This window comes from Otolemur garnettii, unplaced genomic scaffold (assembly GCF_000181295.1).
Source record: "Otolemur garnettii isolate 467f Iridium unplaced genomic scaffold, OtoGar3 scaffold00049, whole genome shotgun sequence".
NCBI classification, from domain to species: domain Eukaryota; kingdom Metazoa; phylum Chordata; class Mammalia; order Primates; family Galagidae; genus Otolemur; species Otolemur garnettii.
In genome coordinates, this window is record NW_003852444.1 from 12612328 (window position 1) to 12632952 (window position 20625).

Sequence of the window (20625 nt, forward strand, 5' to 3'; positions counted from 1 at the left end):
CTATTAATTATTTAAATAAACATATTACTCTTAATTCCCAAATTAGGTGTAAATTTCAGAAAAGACTAAAATACAGGCAAACCTTTAAGCACACTGAAAAATAAAAGAAAGCCATTTTGCTAGTTTCAAAGTAAAAATATATTATCTATAATTAGATTTACTTTAGCATTTTTAAGATCCAAATAAATAACAAAAAGTTAAAGGGGGAAAATGTTTATTTTTTTCTGCCTTTGGAAGAAGGAAAAATTTTCTAAGTCTTCAGAAAAAAAAACAGAGTTCAAAATTTTTGTTTTTTTCATAACTTCATATACCTTTATTTTTTGTTTGTTTTTTTAGAGACAGACTCTCACTTTGTTGCCCTCAGTAGAGAGTGCCGTGGCTCACAGCAACCTCCAAGTCTTAGGCTTGGCCTTGACTTGCCTCAGCCTCCTGAGTAGCTGGGACTGCAGGCGCCCACCACAATGCCCAGCTATTTTTTTGTTGCAGTTTGGCCGGGTCCAGGTTTGAACCGCCACCCTCAGTACATGGGGCCAGTACCCTACTCACTGAGTCACAGATGCCGCCTCACATACCTTTATACAACTAAAATGTAAGTGCCTTTAATAGAAGCACTCTTGCAAATCTCTGATTTTCTGTACTGTATGTTTGTGCAAAAGCAGTAAAATCCCATCTATAGTTAAGACAGACTGTGACTGCCTTAGTTCAAATCTTGGCTCCATCTACTCTAAGACCTTAGCCAAGTTTTAAACCCTTCATGCCTATTTGCTCATCTGGAAAACAGAAATTCCTCATAGGATTATTGAAAGGATTAAAAGAGTTAATATACTTAAGTTTACTATTTTTCTTACAGTTTTATTAGTACCACATCAAATGCCCAGACAATCCATGTCAATAAATATTTGCTACTTTGTGGATAATGTCAATAAATGGCTTTATCTAAAACTAAAGCTTTTTAGGAAGTACCTTAATAAGACTTTCACAGCCAGTAAAGATTCAGCAACTGCTGCTAAAGAGAATTTTGGGACAAAGGTAAGCAAAACCAATCCTTTCCTTACATTCTGTCATACACAAAAGCATAGTATCTTTAAGTACTAACAGAAGTTCAAAACCAAGAACATTACAATTTAGGCATGGCACACACACCCACCAGATAAAATTGTCCAATTCAAGATACACAATGCTCAACTATACCTATACTTCTTCAAAGAAAAAAGTTCAGATTACTTTTCTATTGTAATAGTTTATGCTTTAAAATATAAACTATACTACATCTGTCAACAGAATGTCATAAGGATTAAACAAGATAAAGTAAATAAAGTTATATAGGTATTAAATACTACTGTGTGAATATCCTTGAGAAAATTATATCAATGTATTCCTCCAATTTCAAACAGTCACCTCTAACTCCAAAACTAGCATTCTTCCCACTTCAAATTAGGGGCCAGGACAAGACATAAGTCAAATTAAAGTTGCCATCCCACTAAATCATTTGCTGCTTGAAATGTACTCTTCCTTAAAATGTCTATACAAAAGATAACTAAGATGGTACTTGTTATATCCCAGTCTAACCCCTACACCAGAAGGTTAAGGAGTAACATCCTGGAAATAGACTAATCCTAAACCAAATAAAATGTTTCTACACTTATTAGATCAATCAACACAACTTGAACTCCCAACTGTCTTGTTTTTAACCTGGGTACAAAAAAACATTGAATACCTTCAGAGTCAAGAATGTATTAAGCCAGAAAATCAGAGGTCAAGTAAGGAGGGCCACATTTCAACTCCAGCTGATGGCTAAAGGTTTACCTGGCTCACTTCCAAATTAAAAGCTGGATGCCAGCATCAATCAGGGATATGGTCATACAGCAGTCATCAATAGGCCACACAGGCCAGATCAGACCACAGGTCACTTGGCACCCTTCACTGAGCCAGATCCTACTGAATGCCTGAGTGTCAATCCTTGACCAGCTGAATAAAATGATCAGCTGGCAGACAAGACAATTAGATTCTTCCAGTTACAGCTCTATTTTGAAATTCTTCTTGATTTTGACTAGAGAAATCAAATTTGGAAAAATGCAAAAAATCTTTGAAATACTGATGCAAAACATTTAAGTTTTGTAAATCTCTACAAATCTAGTCACTCTATTTGCTTAGTAATACAAAAATATATTATTTATTAACTTTTTTTGTTCATAAAATTGTTTCTGGGCCTATGAGATAATGGTCAGGGGACAACTAGCACTTTCTTCAGGATGTGCACAGATCTTAAACCTTTATGTAGTCAGTTTCTCCATCTGCATATATAACTGGAGTAGATCTGCTCCTTCTCTCAATATAAAATAAAAATAAACAAAATACTGTTAAGAAGTACTGCCAGCATTTCAGAAGGAAACAGCTAGAGAAAAACATATGATAGATGCAGTGGAACTATTTTAACACCTAAATCGAGACTGCCAGTGTTGGAAGTCAAATTCATTAAAGCCAGATTTTTCTGTCTATATTTCAGTTTCTGGGTTGGGAAACTGGTCTGTGTCTGTACAAATCCATCTTTTTATAAACTGTAATATATTGGAGTTCTTCCATAATGTCCATCCTTCCCATTCCCTTTTTCAGAAATTCCAGCCAGAAAAGATACTCGCTGCCAATGCTAAAACTTCTGTCCACTTGTCAGGATTCAGACGATTTCCACAACTTTTCAACCTTCCGTGACTTTTGCCACTCCTCTAGAACTAATCACTTTTAATGACTCCCCTCAGGAGCAGTCACTCTTAGCTTTACACTTCGTCCTGGCAGCAACCGACTGAACCGTCCCCCGATGCCGGCCACCTAGCACGACCTAGGACATCCTGAGCAGTCTGCCCGCGGGCCGGGCCCGAAAGCTCCAACTCCTGCTCCACCTCCCTAAGCCGCCAGCCCCCCAAGTCCTACTCAACCTCAACCCCTAAATCCCGGGGCGCTGCTCCTCTGGGCTCTCAGTCCTCCTACGCGCGCCCGGACCCGCCACACACCCCGCCCCTGCCCCGTGGGCTCGCTCTCGGGACCCCAACTCCTTCCTGAACGAGGGCGGACAACGCTCTGGGCAGCAAAACTGAGACTCCGGAGGCCGCGCGTCCCCCTCGCCAGGCCCCGCCTGGGCCTCTCGACTCTACTGCCCTCCATTGCACTCCTGGCCCAGCTGTGCTTACGCCAAAGAGTAGAGCACCACGAGCTCACGGTCTGGCACTTACTCGGGAAGGTAGGTGGAGGAGAAGGAGCTCCATTTGTGTAGCGCATAGGGCAGAAGCCGGCACTCGGGCGCCGCAGCGACAGCCCCTCCAGCCGCCATCTTGTCAGCACCGTAGCGGCCACCACCGACCGCGGGCCGAGCCGGGAGGAGGGAAGGGGCGTGGCCTGCTCTTAAAGGGGCCGCGGCTCCCATCTTTCCCCCGCGGTGCAGGGCCCCGGCGCAGAGTCCTGCCTTCCTGTTTCCCACGCTGCTCGCTCCTGGATGAACTGACCAAAACTGGGTCTGAGATACGAGCGCTCGCGAGCTCTTCCGTGGGGCTAGGAGGAGAATGGCGCAAAGGACTTTTCTTACAAGCAGAGGTAAGGAAAAAGCCACGAATATTATGAAAATAATTAAATAGTAGTTACGGACCAGGAAGGGAAGACGAGAAGACAAACTTGAAAAGGGACGCTATGCAGCTTTGGAAACCACCGCCCTAGTCAGTTTTTCCCTCCTTTCAGGAACAGCATGAAGGAAATTGGAGGGCTGTAGCTAATGTCGTTTCCTTCTGAAGTTGTCCTGGTTTTAAAAGTCTTGTCCCTGCCTTCTAGAATCTATGTGTCCTCGAACGCTGTTCAGGTTTCAGTCTGTGACGCCCTACCTTGTAAACATTTCTCGTGAGTCCTCTCCTACTAATCTTTTGGCGTTGATTTGCTCAGGAATGATATTCACCCACAGTCCAGAAAAGTCCTGACTTGGGAAGCTATGGGTCACCATTTTTCCAGTTGGCAAATTTGCCCACTTTTAAGTCTGACAGGAATTTAGCCCGAAAATTCGGAGAGAGAGGTAAGTTTGAGAAAAAGAGCATACCTTCTTCATAGAGGGAATAGCAGCTCTTGTGTTCTGAAAACTATATGGGAATCATACAGGCTTCTTATCACAAAAGGAACATTTGGTCTAAATATCTGGCAGCTTTAGATAATGCTTCCATCAAGTACTTGTTTGTCAGAGTAATGCATATTTATTCATTGGCTTAGCTACTGCAGTTGCCAAACTATATGTCGCTCCTTATCTGAGAGATTAGACTCCTTGAAAGCCTGGACAGTGTCACCTTTTCCACCTGCGAAGTGGAAATCTTCAAGCAAAGAGTTTCTCAGTGAATGACCAAGCAAGTCAAAACCTGCCCCAAATTCTTCCAATGCTTTCCTGACTTCTGGTTTCTATTAGGGGAATGTTTAATAGTGGTCTCCACTAGGATATCAGATCAAGAACACCAAATAGAAAGCCCACAAGAATGTTAACCTTTAAAATTACATGTGCTCGGGAGGCTAAGATAGGAACATCTCTTAAACCCAGGAGTTGGAAGCTGCTGTGAGCTATGATCACACCATAGCCTGGGAAGCAGTGAGACACTATCTCTTAAAAATTACACGTGCTTTTATGTCACAGGAGGTTGGAAAAGTATGTTTTCCTTAAGTGAGTGCTGTAAACCCAGTGACTTGAGTTGGGGATCAGCCAGTGCCAGTCGGAGAGGACAAAACAATGTTAGTCCCAAAGAGAATTAGTGGTTCTCTTTGGAGAAAAGAGATACTTTAAAGAGAAGAAGATTAAGATAGTGACTCATTTCAGTTTGTTTGGTCCCAAATTTGTTAATTTCACTTCTTACCTTAATTAAATCCTTATCCTTTTCCAGACATAGTTATGGTTCCTGAACAATCCTTTTTAAAAACACAAATTCATCAGTTCTTCTCAAGCTTAAAACCTTTCAGTGACTTTCTATTCCCTACTAAACTGTTTAACAGATGCTTTTCGTAACCTGCCTTGATTGTCCCTCCAGCCTACATGTGCTCATGAGCGCTCGCTCTCTCCTCTCTCTTCTTTCTCCTTTGCACTCTTTACATTAGTTACACTAAACTAGAACACGGCAGTTAGCTCCTGTAGGTTCTGGGTTCTCCATAGTCTCCAAGGCAGGGATCCTCAAACTTTTTAAACAGGGGGCCCGTTCACTGTCCCTCAGACCATTGAAGGGCCGGACTGTGGGCCACGGGATGAGTCGGCTGCCAAGCAGGACAGGCCGCGGTGACAAAAACACCTGCAGGCCTGATAAATGTCCTAAGCGGGCTGCATGTGGCCTGCGGGCTGTAGTTTGAGGATGCCTCCTCTAAGGCATAGTAAACCAGGCCTGAAATAGTCTCTGACATATTTCCTGGCTACCTCCTGCTCATTCTTTGGACTATTTTGTCCTGGAAATTCCTTCTTATCCTCTGTTTTGGAATTAGGTGACATTTCCTTCATTTCCCTTAGTACCCTGAATTCTCCTTCTTATCTTAACAACCATTACAATATAATTTCTTATTTATTTCTTATTCTTTCTTACTACATGATAGCTCCCATAAAGGTAGAAGTCATGCATATCTTGTGCACAGTTACATTCTTAGTCCTGCCATTAGATCTAGTACATAGTAGATGCTCAACAAATATTTATTAAAAATGAATTACAGGGAAGCCAAGGCAGGAGGATTGCCTGAGCTCAGGAGCTGGAGACCAGCTTTAGCAAGTGTGAGCCCTCATCTCTACTAAAAAGAGAAAAAAACACCTGAGAATTGTGGCAGGCACCTATAGTCTTAGCTACTCATGGGGCTGGGGCAGGAGGATTGCTTGAACCCAGCAATTTAAGACTCTGTCTCAAAAAAGAAAAAAGGAAATGAATGAATTGTGCTAAAAGAGAACTTGAATTAGAGACTTGCATATAAAGGAAAAATACCAGAATTTCTCAGACTACAAACCTGTATCCTTGAAGTACAGTTGCCTCACAGAATGTTAAGATCCAGGATAGCATAGCTTTCCTACAGCACACCATTTACAAATGATAAAATAATTTAAAGCATTCCTATATTAACATAAATATAGATGGATATATAAAGATACTGAGCCAGAAATTCATATAAATGTTAAGATAAAATAGAAGATTAAAGAAATTTGAAGATCTGCAGGAAGCAGCTAGTAGCTAGACCCTCAGATCTCCTAGGTACACCTTAACTCTCCTTTCTCTTTGGGCATGGCTTTACATGATGGCATCCTTATTATAAGAACTTTGCAGGAAGGTCTGGGAACTGTCAGCAGCCATATAGTGTCTCTAGTTGCCTCCCACTTCAAAGATTGGGACTTTGTTGGCTTCGTGGAAGACAGGACAATGGATCACTGTTTTTCAGGGATCAGTAGCAGCACAACAGCTCTAGTGACCTAGTCATCTTGTTATCCACCAGAAGCAATCATCTTGGACTCTCCAGTGCCTTTTCAATATGCTTCTTGTGTTAAATTCTTCCCAGAGATAAAGAGAGTAACAGATTGTGTGTGGTTTGTTGCTATCACTATCTTTTCGTGCAAGAAAAATTTATTGAAAGGCTGTGATATGCCAGGCCCTGTCCTAGATGCTAGGAGAGAGAGAGAGAGTGAGAAAGGTAAACAGACAAGCTGGACATGGGCCCTACTTACTCTATGGAGCTTACATTCAAGGGGGCAATATATAATAAATATATGATCGCAGCGGTGCAATCATAGGTCACTCCAGCTCCCCAGACTCAAGAGATCCACCTGGCTCAGCCTCCAGAGGAGCTAAGACTGTGGGTGTGCATCTCCATGCCTGGCAATTTTTTTTTTTATATTTTTGTACAGATAGGCTGTATAGGCAGCTGACCTCAAGTGATCCTCCCACCTCATCTTCCAAAAGTACTGGGATTATAGGCATGTGCCACTGCACCTGGCCTAAATCAGGGTCATTCTTAGGTTGAATGATAAAGAAAGCTTCTCTAAGATGATAATATTTGAGTTAATATTTGTGCAGTGAGAAAGAGCCAGGCATGCAAAAGAAGAGAATTTAGGCAGAGACTGGGATCTTGACTAATACAATGACTTGCCCAAGGAGATATAGCTAAACAGTGCAGAGCCAGAATATCTTTGGTTCAAAAGCCCATCCTGTTTGATTGCATCATGTTTCTTCTCAAATGAGTTGATAAATGGGAAGAGAATTACTAAACTGTAAAGATTGGGTGGCGCCCGTGGCTCGGTGGGTAGGGCGCCAGTCCCATATATCAAGGGTGGCAGGTTCAAACCTGGCCCCTGCCAAACTGCAACAAAAAAATAGCTGGGCACCTGTAGTCCCAGCTACTCGGGAGGCTGAGGCAAGAGAATCACTTAAGCCCAGGAGTTTGAGGTTGCTGTGAGCTGTGACGCCACGGCACTCTACCAAGGGTGATAAAGTGAAACTCTGTCTCAAAAAATAAATAAATAAATAAAATAAACTGTAAAGATTGTTCAAATATAAGATATTTTCAGGTATAATAATGGTAAATGCACTGAGTTAAAAAGCGAAACAAACACAGCTGAGTTTATTTTCAGGCAAAGGAATATACTCACTGGCTGAGGGCAAAAGGCATGTATTTTTAATTATTAGGAAGGGGTTTCATAGCTATTTCACTAATAAAGAATGCCTTATTCTGTTCATGCTTCTATACCAAAGTAACTAAGACGGGATAATTCTCACTGGCTGTGAGATCATGTCTAGAAGTCCATAATCAAGGCACTTGCATGTTGGATTTCTGGTAAGGGCCTGATCTCCCTGCATCTAAGATGATGCCTTGTTGCTGTATCCTCCATGGTAGAAAGGACAGATGGCAAAAATGGGGGCTAGCAAGCTTTCTGCAGTCCTTTTTTAAGGTTACTAATTCCATTCATGAGGGCAGAGCCCTCATAGCCTAATCACCTTCTAAAAGCCCCACCTGTTAATGCCATTGCATTAGGGATCAGGTTTCAAGATGAACTTTGGAGGGATACAAACATTCAAACTATAGCAGAGGATGAAAAATAAACACTCAAAATAGGCTAGAATAAATCCATAGCTCTGTATACAATTGGTTAAAACAAGACCTATATTTCATTGGTCAGGAAAAAAACTCTTCAGAAAAGTTCTGGAAGAGTTTTCCTTTAGACTACCAGGATTACCCCAAATCCATGGTTTCTTTAACAGCTTTATTTAGGACAATTGAAGTACAGCACAGAATTCAGTGTGTTGTCTCCTAGGCAAGCTCTACTATAAATAAAAATAATTTCCCTTTATGATATTATTATGCAACAGATGAAGAAACTAGTACCCAAATACAGTAACTGTCATGTCTGAAGTCATTTGCAAAACTGAGCTGTTTACAAATCAGAACCTACAGCCCAAGTCCCTAATTCTCAGTCACTTTTCTCCTAATATGCTTAATGGGAAAATTTTGTGGCCTATACCTACATTATTATCCTTTAAATCCTCTATGACTAGCACATATCAAGAAATGCTTCCTGAATTGAATCTCTTAGTTCCCCCTGAATTTCTTCTCACTGCTTTATAATTATGTTTTTAAATAAATAAATAAATAATTACTTAGGGATCATCTGTAAATCAGAAGACTAGAAAGGATTACAGGCATAAAGGCTGTTCATTTGGGTCAGTAAATGAAGGAAATCACCATGTGAATGAGAAGAATGAACTTGCCCAAACATAATTCCCATTGAACATCTCTTGTATACCAGGAATTTAATGTGCATTATCTCAATTAATCCTCAATTAATCCTCATTATAGCCCTGCAAGTAAAAGGAGACGGTTGGAAGTTAAGATTCACCAAACTCATGTGTCCTCTCTGTTATATTAGTGTAATTCTTAACTGTATGCACTCTTAACATCACCCCAGGATGCAGGACTTAGAAGGCCAAGAAAAGAAATCTCTGATCTGTTCCTCAAACTAACGATTCTACCTCAGTATTATTTTTTTTCTCTCATGGTTCCTTTATTAACTCATTTCAATTTTGTTGTTGTTTGAAACCATTTCGCTAAGCATAACATTGCCAAAAGAAACACAGAAAAAGTAAACCATATCAGTGTTCTGCATGCTATCCCTTCTATATTCTAGGACAAAGGAATTTCAGTCCTGCCCCACTGGGGCCTTTGCCCAAGTCACAGGTGAACATTGAGACTAGCTTCAGGTAGGAAACTAAGGTCTGTCTTCTCCCAGGAGGTGGCAGCAGCAGCAGCTGCAGCCTCAGCCTGCTAAAGAAATCGGACAGGATTCGTCTGTTTTCCTGTTGGCATCCAAACCTAGAAATTTCTGGTTCCAGAGACCACTTCATCTCTCCCTTGGTTTGCTAAGCTTGTTCGGAGCTGGGGCACCAGGAGTTCAGGAGCTGGCAATGATTCCTCTTTATAAGTGCCTAGTTTTTTTTGTAAACACTTTGGTCTGAGCTGTGACCTTGAAGCGTGTGTGAAGGAGGTTCAGGAAGTCACTGGCCAGGCAAAAGAGCTTCAAAAGAAACAAACACCAACCAAAATACCTACATCCCCACAAGTCCAGAGACCCCAGCTCACAGTTTGATCCCATAGAGAGAATGCAGATTCCAGACCTGGCCTCCTAGCTACCAGCCAACTGACCTTGTCATCAAATCTGTCAGCTGCAATTTCCTCGTCCAGGCAGTGTTGCTTAGGTGATCTTACAGCACCTACTAATTCTTAAATTACGAATTACCACACTTAAATTATGAGTTACCACACTTTTCTGCACTAAGTAAGACTGGGCCTTTACCCTTTCAAAATTTTAAAAATCTCAGACACAACACAGCACTACTGGTTCCAAGTTAATCCCAGTTGAGCACATACCCTGGTTTGGCAAACACTGCCAGCAGCAAAGGAGGTGGGCAGGAATCCCAGGAACCGTCTGAACACTACACAGCTATGGATGAACTGTCAGCTGCTGGGGGTTGCTTTGCAAATTACCACATCTAAACGAAGCTGACAAAATGATATTTCAAAAAGCAATTAACACTGGTTCCTAGTGTATTTGGAACCAAAAGGCCTTTTGGAAAGAGTGAAATTGGCTCAGAAAAAGGGTGTCCAACCCTCTGGGTAGAAATGTTTGCAGTTAAGAAGATTCTTAAGTCGGGATCCTTCTGCACTTTTCTCTCATCATCACAATAAGGGGGTCAGCCTGGTTCTTGTGGAGGAGGAGACAGAACCAATTCCTCTCATTTCCCCCCAACTTTAGCTTACTCCTACTCATGTTGCTTGGATTAAACTTTCATTCATTTATATTATAAGCATTTATTAGGCACCTGCCATGTGCCCAGGGGTGGGACTACTCCTGACCATCAAGGAGCTTACAGTCCAGTAGTCAGACACTAAATAAATTCATACCCGTAAAGCATTCTGAAAGGATTGGCATGTAAAATATAAAGTATGATAATAGTGGTGGTAGTGGTAGCAGCAATAGTACCTACATAAGGCCATAGGTTGAAATTATAGTTCCTAATGAAAGTTATCCCTAGAATATAGTAAAATCATCTATAAAGAATCCTATAGTCCTATAGGTATTGGCCACTGTGGGTCTGCCAAGGCCTCCTTTTCTTTCTATTTCACATGAAAGTCATCATATTAGAATCTTACTCTGGATTGGGAAGCTTTGGCTCCAGAAAACCATCATAAGTGGAAATATGCATGTAAAACTCCCCAGTATCAAAGGATTGGGCTGACAGGACAGCCTCCTCCCCTCCCTTTCCCCTTGAGAACAGGAGCACAAGTGATGGGCGTGTTAAGTAAGTTTCAGTTTTACCTTAACAGGGAGCTGGGGAATGACAGAGATAAGAAGGCATGGTGATAACAAGTTGTAGATGGCTCCACACAGGAACAGAGAACCAGGTTCAGCTGGTAAGCAGACACAGAACCAGGTTCAGCTGGTAAGCAGACACAGAACCAGGTTCAGCTGGTAAGCAGACACAGAACCAGGTTCAGCTGGTAAGCAGACACAGAGGTAAGCAGACACAGAAACACGGGGCTGACCTATGTGACAAGGGATACGCTCAACTATAGACTACAAAATTGAGCAGAAAAGCAAACCGTTTATCCTGGGTCCCCCACACCTCAGATCAGTCTGAGGAGGTCAACTAAAGTTTGTCTTCAGAGACACCAGATTGTCTCACAATGTTGGAATCAGGTCAGATCACTTCTCAAATGTAAATTTTTATAGAGACCTTCCTTATAATGTTGATAATTTTGAATTTGTTCCTGTATAATTGCAGATCAGCTTCAAATGATCTTCTCCCCTCAACTCAACAGTCAATTTATAGCTATGCCAATTACTAAACATATAGCACAAAGATTGGAAGTTGTGGCTTTTGTTTTAATTTTATCCAATTTATTGTTCAGGTCACTGCTCTCATAGCTCCCCAAACAGCCAGCATTATAATGGGATTCTCTGGTGAGCACATTCAGAGCGAAACCTAAGCAGTAGTTCTCACACTTGGCTGCATATGGAATCCATGGAGAACCTTTAAAAATCCCACCTCATATCCCAAACCAACCAATCACATACAGAAGGTAACTATGTACAGCCAAGGTCAATATTTTCCCCCCTTAAGTCTTTGGATAATGTGGGGCAAAAAGCTATTAGTAACTGACAGCTGAGCTTACCTCTTCCCTTTGGAATTTCTCCTAAGCAGTGAGCATCAGCAAGCCAGGTACTACAATGGTAGCCAGCTTGGACATCTATCCTGTAAGGTTCCCATTTTTACTTTCTCACCTTATTCACCAGGTCTACGATTAAAAATGATTTGAGTATGTAGAGTTATGAACAGTTATGAAAGAAGTTATGAACGATATTTCAAAAAGAATTGGAACATTTGGTGATGGCATAAATGCTACATTCTGGAGATCCCAAATACATCTTAAAAACAAAAATGCTGGCTGGGATGGTGGCTCATGCCTATAATCCCAGGACTCTGGGAGGCTAAGGTGGGTGGATTGCCTGAGCTCTCAGGTTCGAGACCAGTCTGAGCCAGAGCAAGTCCTCATCTCTAAAAGTAGCCAGACGTTGTGATGGGTGCCTTTAGTCCCAGCTACTCAGAGGCTAAGGCAAGAGAACCAAGAACCACTTGAGCCCAAGTGTTTGAGGTTGTTGTGAGCTATGACGCAACGGCACCTTACTGAGACCAAAAAAAAAAAAAAGCGATTTTTTAATCCTCCAAACTACTCAGTCTTTTCCTGCTCTTTCTTTATCTACTTTTCTCTTCCCTTTCTTCTCTCTTCCTAGCAGACTATCTCCTCCCTGCTCTCTCCAACCCCACCTGTCATTCTTATTTCTTTTATCCCTTGTCTATCGTTCATTGCCCTCTGTGCCTCTCAGTTCCTTCCACATTTGTCTCATTTTCTTTTACTCTCTCTCCAGCTTACCTCCAATACACACCTCTCTTTTCTAGTTCATCATCTTTTCCACCTGTAGCTCCTCAATTTGCTATAATATGGAGCAAAGGTAGTCAGATATGAATAAAATTATTAAATAAGATTATCAATTTGAAAAGCATATAGATACTGAAAATATTATATTTCTCTTTGCAAAGAGAAAAAACTTGCTCATAGTTGCCATTCCTTAAATACTAACTATAATAATTCTTCTTTTTTTTAGCCAAATATTGTTTTTATTTAAATGATGCTATAGCAAGCATTTTCCTGGTGAGAATCTTTTTCTCAAGCCGCCTCCTGGGAGCAGGACGTTAGGGTCTGCCCATGTCAGGCTCTCACGGCTTGCTGCTCTGTGTCACCGAAACTAGTGATACTTTTTTTTTTTTTTATTAAATCATAGCTGTGTATATTAATGCAATCATGGGGTACAATGTGCTGGTTTTATATACCATTCAAAATATTTTTATCAAACTGGTTAACGTAGTCTTCACATTTTCTTAGTTATTGTGTTAAGGATATATTTATATTCTACACTTGTGTTAAGGATATATTATATTTATATCTACATTTAGTAAATTTAACATGTACCCTTGTAAAATGCACCGTACATGTGGTCCCACCAATCACCCTCCCTCTATTCTCCCCCCTCCTCTCCCCTCCCTCTCCTCTGTCCCCTTCTTTTTGGGCTATAGTTGCGTTATAGCTTTCATATGATATTTTTTCTTCCATTCTTGAGATACTTTGCTAAGAAGAATATGTTCCAGCTCCATCCATGTAAACATGAAAGAGGTAAAGTCTCCATCTTTGTTAAGGCTGCATAATATTCCATGGTGTACATATACCATGATTTGATATTCATGGGTCAGTGGGCACTTGGGCTTCTTCCATGACTTAGCAATTATGAATTGGGCTGCAGTAAACATTCTGGTGCAAATATTTTTGTTATAAAGTGATTTTTGGTCTTCTGGATATATACCTAGTAGAGGAATTAAAGGATCAAATGGCAGGTCTATTTTTAGATCCCTAAGTGATCTCCAAATATCTTTCCAAAAGGAATGTACTAGTTTCCATTCCCACCAGCAGTGCAGAAGTGTTTCCTTTCTCAACATCCACACCAACATCTCTGGTTTTCAAATTTTGTGATGTGGGCTAATCTTACTGGGGTTAGATGATATCTCAAAGTGGTTTTCATTACATTTCTCTGATGGTTAAGGATGATGAGCATTTTTTCATGTGTCTGTAGGCCGTGTGCCTGTCTTCTTCAGAGAAGTTTATTTTCAAGTCCCTTGCCCACCTTAAGTTGGGATCACGTCTTTTCTTGCTAATACATTTGAGTTCTCTGTGGATTCTGGTTATTAAACCTTTGTCGGAGACATAATCTGAAAATATCTTCTCCCATTCTGAGGGCTGTCTGCTTGCTTGACTCACTGTGTTTTTGGCTATGCAGAAGCTTTTTAGTTTGATCAGATCCCAGTAATGTATTTTTGGTGCTGCTTCAATTACCCTGCGGTCTTCCTCATAAAACATTCACCCAGGCCAATTTCTTCAAGTGTTATCCCTACACTTTCTTCTAGTATTTTTTATAGTTTCGTGTCTTAAGTTTAAATCTTTAATCCAGTGAGAGTCTATCTTAGTTAATGGTGAAAGGTGTGGGTCCAGTTTCAGTCTTCTACGGGTCACCAGCCAGTTTACCCAGCACCATTTGTTAAATAGGGAATCTTTTCCCCACTGAATGTTTTTAATTGGCTTATCGAAATAATGGTAAAGTAGCTGGGTTCATCTCTTGGTTTTCTATTCTGTTCCATATATCTACCTCTCTTTTTGTGCCAGTACCATGTAGTTTTGATCACTATTGATTTATAGTATAGTCTGAGGTCTGGTAGCGTGATTCCTCCTGCTTTGTTTTTATTTCTGAGTAATGCCTTGGCCATTTGAGGTTTTTTCTGATTCCTGAGGTTTTTTCTGATTAACAAAGCATTATTTTTTTTGATATCTTTAAAGTATGACAGTGGAGCTTTAATAGGGATTGCATGAAAATTGTATATTGCTTTGGGTAGTATGGACATGTTAACAATGTTGATTCTTCCCAACTTTGAGCATGGTATGTTTTTCCATTTGTTAACATCTTCAGCTATTTCTTTTCTTAGAGTTTCACTAATTATCTTTTTTCTAACTCCCTATATAAGCCCTAGATAACTTTTTTCATGTAGTTCATTGACTCTCAATAGAAAAATGACTCTCTGTTTATCAATAATCCTGCCAAGAGCAACTGATATCAATGTGAAAAGATAAATAAGCAAAAAAACAGTAGTTGAGTCTATACACTCTGTATTGCATATTCAGTTGCAAAATCATCATTATTATTGTAATTACAGAGGGGAGGCACTTCAATAATTGTTCGAAGTGTCTTCTTGAGGAAATAACTAAATCAGGGCCAGCTGTCAAAAACCAACCTATAATAATGATCCCCATATGTGCATCGTCAGTATTCATAGTGACTCTACAATAACAAATTTGTACATTCATGTAATGTCCTTAAACAGCCTAAAAAATAACAAACCTATGATCACATTCAGTGTCTCACTTAATAGTTAACCTGTCTTTTTAAAGAGTGTCCCTGAATAAACCTAGAATCATAAACCACCAAACAAAAATTGCACCATCAATTTAATAACAGGTAGGTGGCCCAGCATCTACCTGCAACATGATGGCAACAAATCTAAGTACACAGGTAGAGTGGAAGCCACGTAGGTAAGTCAGCAGACAGCTAAAAAAAATTAGGAGAAACATTCATGAAGACAGACATGTTTTAGTGACTCGAAAATTATAAACAAATGGGAACTGTGAGAAAAGAGGGAAGGCCTTGTTTTTAATTTACTTGTGAAATCAGCCAAAAGTATTTGAGATTTTTCTCTTCCCGAGATACAGCTGTGAAATGACTAATGGGAATTGTGTGAGCCTGCACCAAGAACTGAATGTGCCACTTCACTGAGAATAAAAAAATATTCCTCTGATAGAGGCTGTCCTTTCTGATTAATACCTTGGGTGCTTTAAAGGAGACCAGCCAGACACAAATAGGATGCTTTTATAGAGAGCAGTAATCATCCAAATACATTGGCAAGGCCATCGGCAGTCTTTCACGCCTATAATCCTAGCACTCTGGGAGGCCAGGTTAGGAGAATAGCTTAAGGCAAGGAGTTCAAGACCAGCCTGGGAAATAACAACCCCCACCCCAACTGTACAAAATATTTAAGACATTAGCCAGGTGTGGTGGCACATGCCTGTAGTCTCAGCTGCTTGGGCGACTGAGGCTGGAGGATTGCTTGAACTCAGGAGTTGGAGGCTACCGTGACCTATGATGATCCCACTGCATTCCAGGCTGGGTGACAGAGCAAGACTTTCTCTCTCAAAAAAAAAAAGATAACTTGACAAATTTTTTTCATATCTCAGTTTATATCTTAATTTTCATGTTCCTGAAGAAACTCCAGAGAGAGAGAAAAAAAAGGAAGAAAAACTGTCCTATCCCGTTATTTTTTCATTGCTGGGCCGCTTTGACTTTCTAATAGGAGTCTTGCTGAAGGCTGCGCTTAAGTTGCTTAAGAAGAGTAAATGACCCAGGACTGCTTTGGTCACTGCTCTAATCCAACTTTCCTAGGTTTTAAAAATCATACTTCTAGTTGCGGGGGCTCAGTATTGTCTGCATATTTGCATCTTCAGCTAAAACGATTTAACCTGCATACAACTTAGGTTTAGTTATTAAAATGTTTTCCACAAAAGTATCAGGAGGGGCCACTGATTGACAGTTTGAAAGTTGTCCCAAGGCATAATCTGTGTATTTTTTCCACCAGAAAAGCCATGACCATAATGAAAGTACAGTTGTCCCTCAGCATATAAAAGGGATTGGTTCCAGGAACCCACCCTACAAATAGCAAAATACACACACTCAAGTCCTGCAGTTGGCCCTATGAAACCTGAGGGTAGAAAATTTGACCCTCCATATAGTCAAGCTTCACATACTGTGAATACTGTATTTTTGATCCTCATTTGGTTGAAAAAAAAAAATTCATGTGTAAGTGGACCCACGCAGTTCAAACCCCATGTGGTTCAAGGGTCAGCTGTAAATTTATGCTTCAAAATAGTTTAAAATGGAAAGAAAAAAATCTCCTTCCCACTCTTATTGCAAGGTAAACACTATTGACTATTTCTCATGTATTGTTCCATACAAAGATATATATATATTGTTCCATGCAAAGATAATGCATTTTTACACAGAGCAGATCACATATTATACATTGTCCTATATCTTGGTTTATTCATTTAAAAATATGTTGGAAATATTTCCATATTAGCACATGTGTATCTTTTAATCCTTTGCTATGCCATTAATTTATTATTTCTCAGTTGATTAACATGTAAGTCATTTCTACTTATAACATTATTGTAAGTAATGTTTTCACAAATATCTTTATACATACATCATTCAGAACTTGTACAATTCTAGGATAAATTCCTTTCAGTGAAATTGCCGGGTCAAGCTGTACAGACACGTAAGATTGGATTAGATATTTTCAGATTGTAACCTCCCATCACCTTCACAGTCCTATCAAGAGTGTAAGTTCCACTATAACTCTGCCAAAACTAAGTTGTATTGAATTTTAAACATTTTTGTCACTCATAAGTAAAAATAGTATCATGTTGTTGTGATTTACATTTCTCTAAACAGTAATGAAGTTAAGCATTTTTTCAAATGGTTTTTGCCATTCTTATTTTATGAAATATTTGTTCATATTTTTATCCTTTTTTTGTTCATATTTTTTCCTCTTAAAACTGTAAGATCTCCTAAAAATAGACCTGCCATTCAATCCTACAATTCCTCTACTAGGTATATATCCAGAAGACCAAAAATCACATTATAACAAACATATTTGTACCAGAATGTCTATTGCAGCCCAATTCATAACTGCTAAGTCATGGAAGAAGCCCAAGTGCCCATCAACCCACGAATGGATTAATAAATTGTGGTATATGTACACCATAGAATATTATGCAGCCTTAAAGAAAGATGGAGACTTTACCTCTTTCATGCTTACATGGATGGAACTGGAACATATTCTTCTTAGCAAAGTATCTCAAGAATGGAAGAAAAAGTATCCAGTGTACTCAGCCCTACTATGAAACCAATTTATAGCTTTCTTATGAAAGTTATAACCCAATTATAGCCCAAGAAGAAGGGAAAGGGGGAGAGAGAGGGGAGGGGACGATGGGTGAAGGGAGGGTAATTGGTGGGACCACACCTACAGTGCATCTTACAAGGGTACACGTGAAACTTACTAGGTGTAGAATATAAATGTCTAAACACCATAACTAAGAAAATGCTATGAAGGCTATGTTAACCAGTTTGATGAAAATATTCCAAATTGTATATAAAACCAGCACATTATACCCCATGATTACATTAATGTACACAGCTATGATTTAATAAAAATAAAAAAACAAAAAAATTGTAAGATCTCTTAGTAAAATAAACACTTTTTCTGTTGGATTGCAAATAATTTTTTCTGCTGTGCCATTTGTCATTGGTATTTTCTTGTTGTTGTCATCATTTTTGTTCTTACCATATAAAACTTTTTAACATTTTACATGCATGACTTTATCAGCATTTCCCTTTTTGGTTCCTGAGTTTTGCCTTATGTTTTAAATGTTAACTCTCTTGCAAGACAGGTCCCTATGCAGTTGCCACTTTAATGTACCAGCATTTGATTTGAATTTCACTGCCGGTACAGGTTAAGAAATTATGTTTTCCTGTGGAGTAAAACTTAAGTTACAAAGGCAAGGTCATTAGGACAAAGGAAGGCACAGAGACCCTATCCTCCCATTGTCCCCTGGGTGACCTGCTAGCCTCAGAGAATGGTGTATGTTCCAGGAAAGGGAACACTGTCTCTCTTTTGGCCTCTTTTTTGTACACGGCAAATGTGAGAGGAGGCTTAACAGAGAAAAGAATAAACAGACTATTTTGGCACCAGGCAGCCTGGATTTTGGTACCAGCTGTTTACCAGAGTTGTCTGGGAAACACGCACAAGTGCCCAGCACCTAAACTTTTCATCTGTGGGATAATTACACAAGGGAAAAGGAGACAGTGGGGGTCCCCTGGGAATGTGAACTCGTGTATAGTTCTTCAGGCAGAGAGAAGCCCCCTTCCTCTGTCCTAGCCCACCACACCTAGTTACACTATCTCATTGTCCAGGCAACACAGAATGAGCCTCCAGATTCATTTTTATCCAGCCAGCTCCTCTCATCACATTCAGTTAATAAGGAGTCAAGCCGTAAAGATGCAATTAACTCTTCTTCCTCTTGGCTTTTTATATTGAAAAATTTCAAACCCACAAAAGTCAAAAGAATATACGATAAATGCCCCTAATACATTTTTATCTATGAAAGCATTTGAAAGTAAGTTGAATACGTCACTTAAAATAATTCAGCATACATCTTCTAAGAAAAAGGGCATTCTCTTACTTAACAATTATTTTCAGGTCTGGGAAAATTAACAATGATTCCAAAATGTCTTAAGTTCATATTCACATTTCTTCATTTGTCCCTAATGTCTTTTATAGCCACTTTTGTTTCCTTTGATCCAAGATCTTAATAAGGTCTATACATTGCTGTTTGTTGCTGTTTCTCTAATCCAGTGTCCAAGTATGAACATAAATTGGTGGCCTTTAAAATAGAAATTTATTGTCTAGAGGTTGGAAATGCAAAAAGAATGTGTTGGCAGGGCCATGCTCTCTCTGAAACTTATAGGGGATAATCCTTCCTTGCCACTTCTATCTTCTGGTAGCTCTTGGCATTCCTTGGCTTGCAGCCACAGCACTGGAGTTTGCCCTCTGTCTTGATGTGGTGGTCTTCTCATGTTTGTCTTCACATGGTATCATAAGGACACCAGTCATACAGGATTAAGAGCCTTCTCTGGGATTACCTCATCTTGATTAATCATATCTATAACAACCCTGTTTCTGAATAAGGATACAGGCCAGGCACAGTGGCATCCTAGCACTCTGGGAGGTTAAGGTGATGGTGGATTGCTTGAACTCAGGTGTTTAAGACCAGCCTAAACAAAAGCAAGACCCTGTCTCTACTGAAAATAGAAAAACGAGCTGGGCATAGTGGCACACAGCTATAGTCCCAGCTACTCAGGAGGCTGAGGCAAGAGGATCACTTGAGCCCAAGAATTTGAGGTGGTTGTGTGTTGTGATACCACAGTACTCTACCCAGAGTAACAGAACAAGACTCTGTCTCAAGAAAAATAAAATAAGGGTACATAGTAGGGTATAGGATATTAGGACAAACATATCTTTTTGGAGAACATAACATAAATTCAACCCTTAATATCAAGAAACTTTTGCTCAATGATGTCATCACCCACTCATGATCCTCGGGGATTACACGAGTGTTTTTCTTGAGCATCTTCATTTACTCAGCATTTATTAGCTAGGATTTTCAGTAAAGGTTTTGTTTTCTTATTTCACCCCCTTCTCTCCTCCTTTCTCCCCAATACCTTCCTTACTCACTTTGAATGGATGACGTTTGCCTTGTATACAACCATCATTTTTATACAGCTATACAAACATTTTCATGATCAAATTGTCTCAAATTTGACTAGTGAGAGTCCTCAAGGTCAACACTTAATAAAAGAAAGCAGCACTCAGGCGGTGCCTGTGGCTCAAAGGAGTAGGGAGCCAGCCCCATATGCCAGAAGTGGCAGGTTCAAACCCAGCCCCGGCCAGAAAAAAAGAAAAGAAAGCAGAACTCTTGTTTTTCTCCCTGGAGAGGCTATATGATGGTTCCTCACAGGAAAGTGTCATCATCATTCCTAAAGCATAGCATATGAGAGCTGTCCTTTATTGTATATTCTGCTTTACATGTATTTAATTTGTCACAACCACTTTGTAGGTAAGTAGTGTTAGTATCTATTACAAATGAGAAATCTGAGTCTTAAAATGAGATACAAGAAAAAGCATGAATTAGGGAAACTGAAGGTTTGAATCCTGGGTCTGTTGCCTACTAGGTATGTGATTTGGGGTTTGTGTAGCTCTTGGTTTGTTTATTTATACCAGCAGTTCTCAACCCGTGGGTCATGACCCCTTTTTAACTGTATTAAAG

General features: G+C 39.9%; 1 protein-coding gene across 5 annotated transcripts in view; it reads right to left on the bottom strand.

Annotated features, from left to right (window-relative positions):
- The window catches only part of MKLN1 (muskelin 1), a 318843-nt gene that overhangs the window by 156841 nt on the left and 141377 nt on the right, over positions 1-20625 (bottom strand). For 2 of the 5 annotated variants that reach the window (XM_003791612.3, XM_023514184.1), the window contains exon 1: positions 3228-3378. The exons of 2 other annotated variants lie outside the window; for them this stretch is intronic. In XM_003791612.3, the coding sequence (XP_003791660.3) occupies positions 3228-3325 (98 nt within the window). In that variant the 5' untranslated portion in view covers positions 3326-3378. Of the gene's footprint in view, positions 1-3227; positions 3379-20625 lie in introns of those variants that run through there. One more of the 5 variants, XM_023514186.1, reaches the window with a different exon arrangement.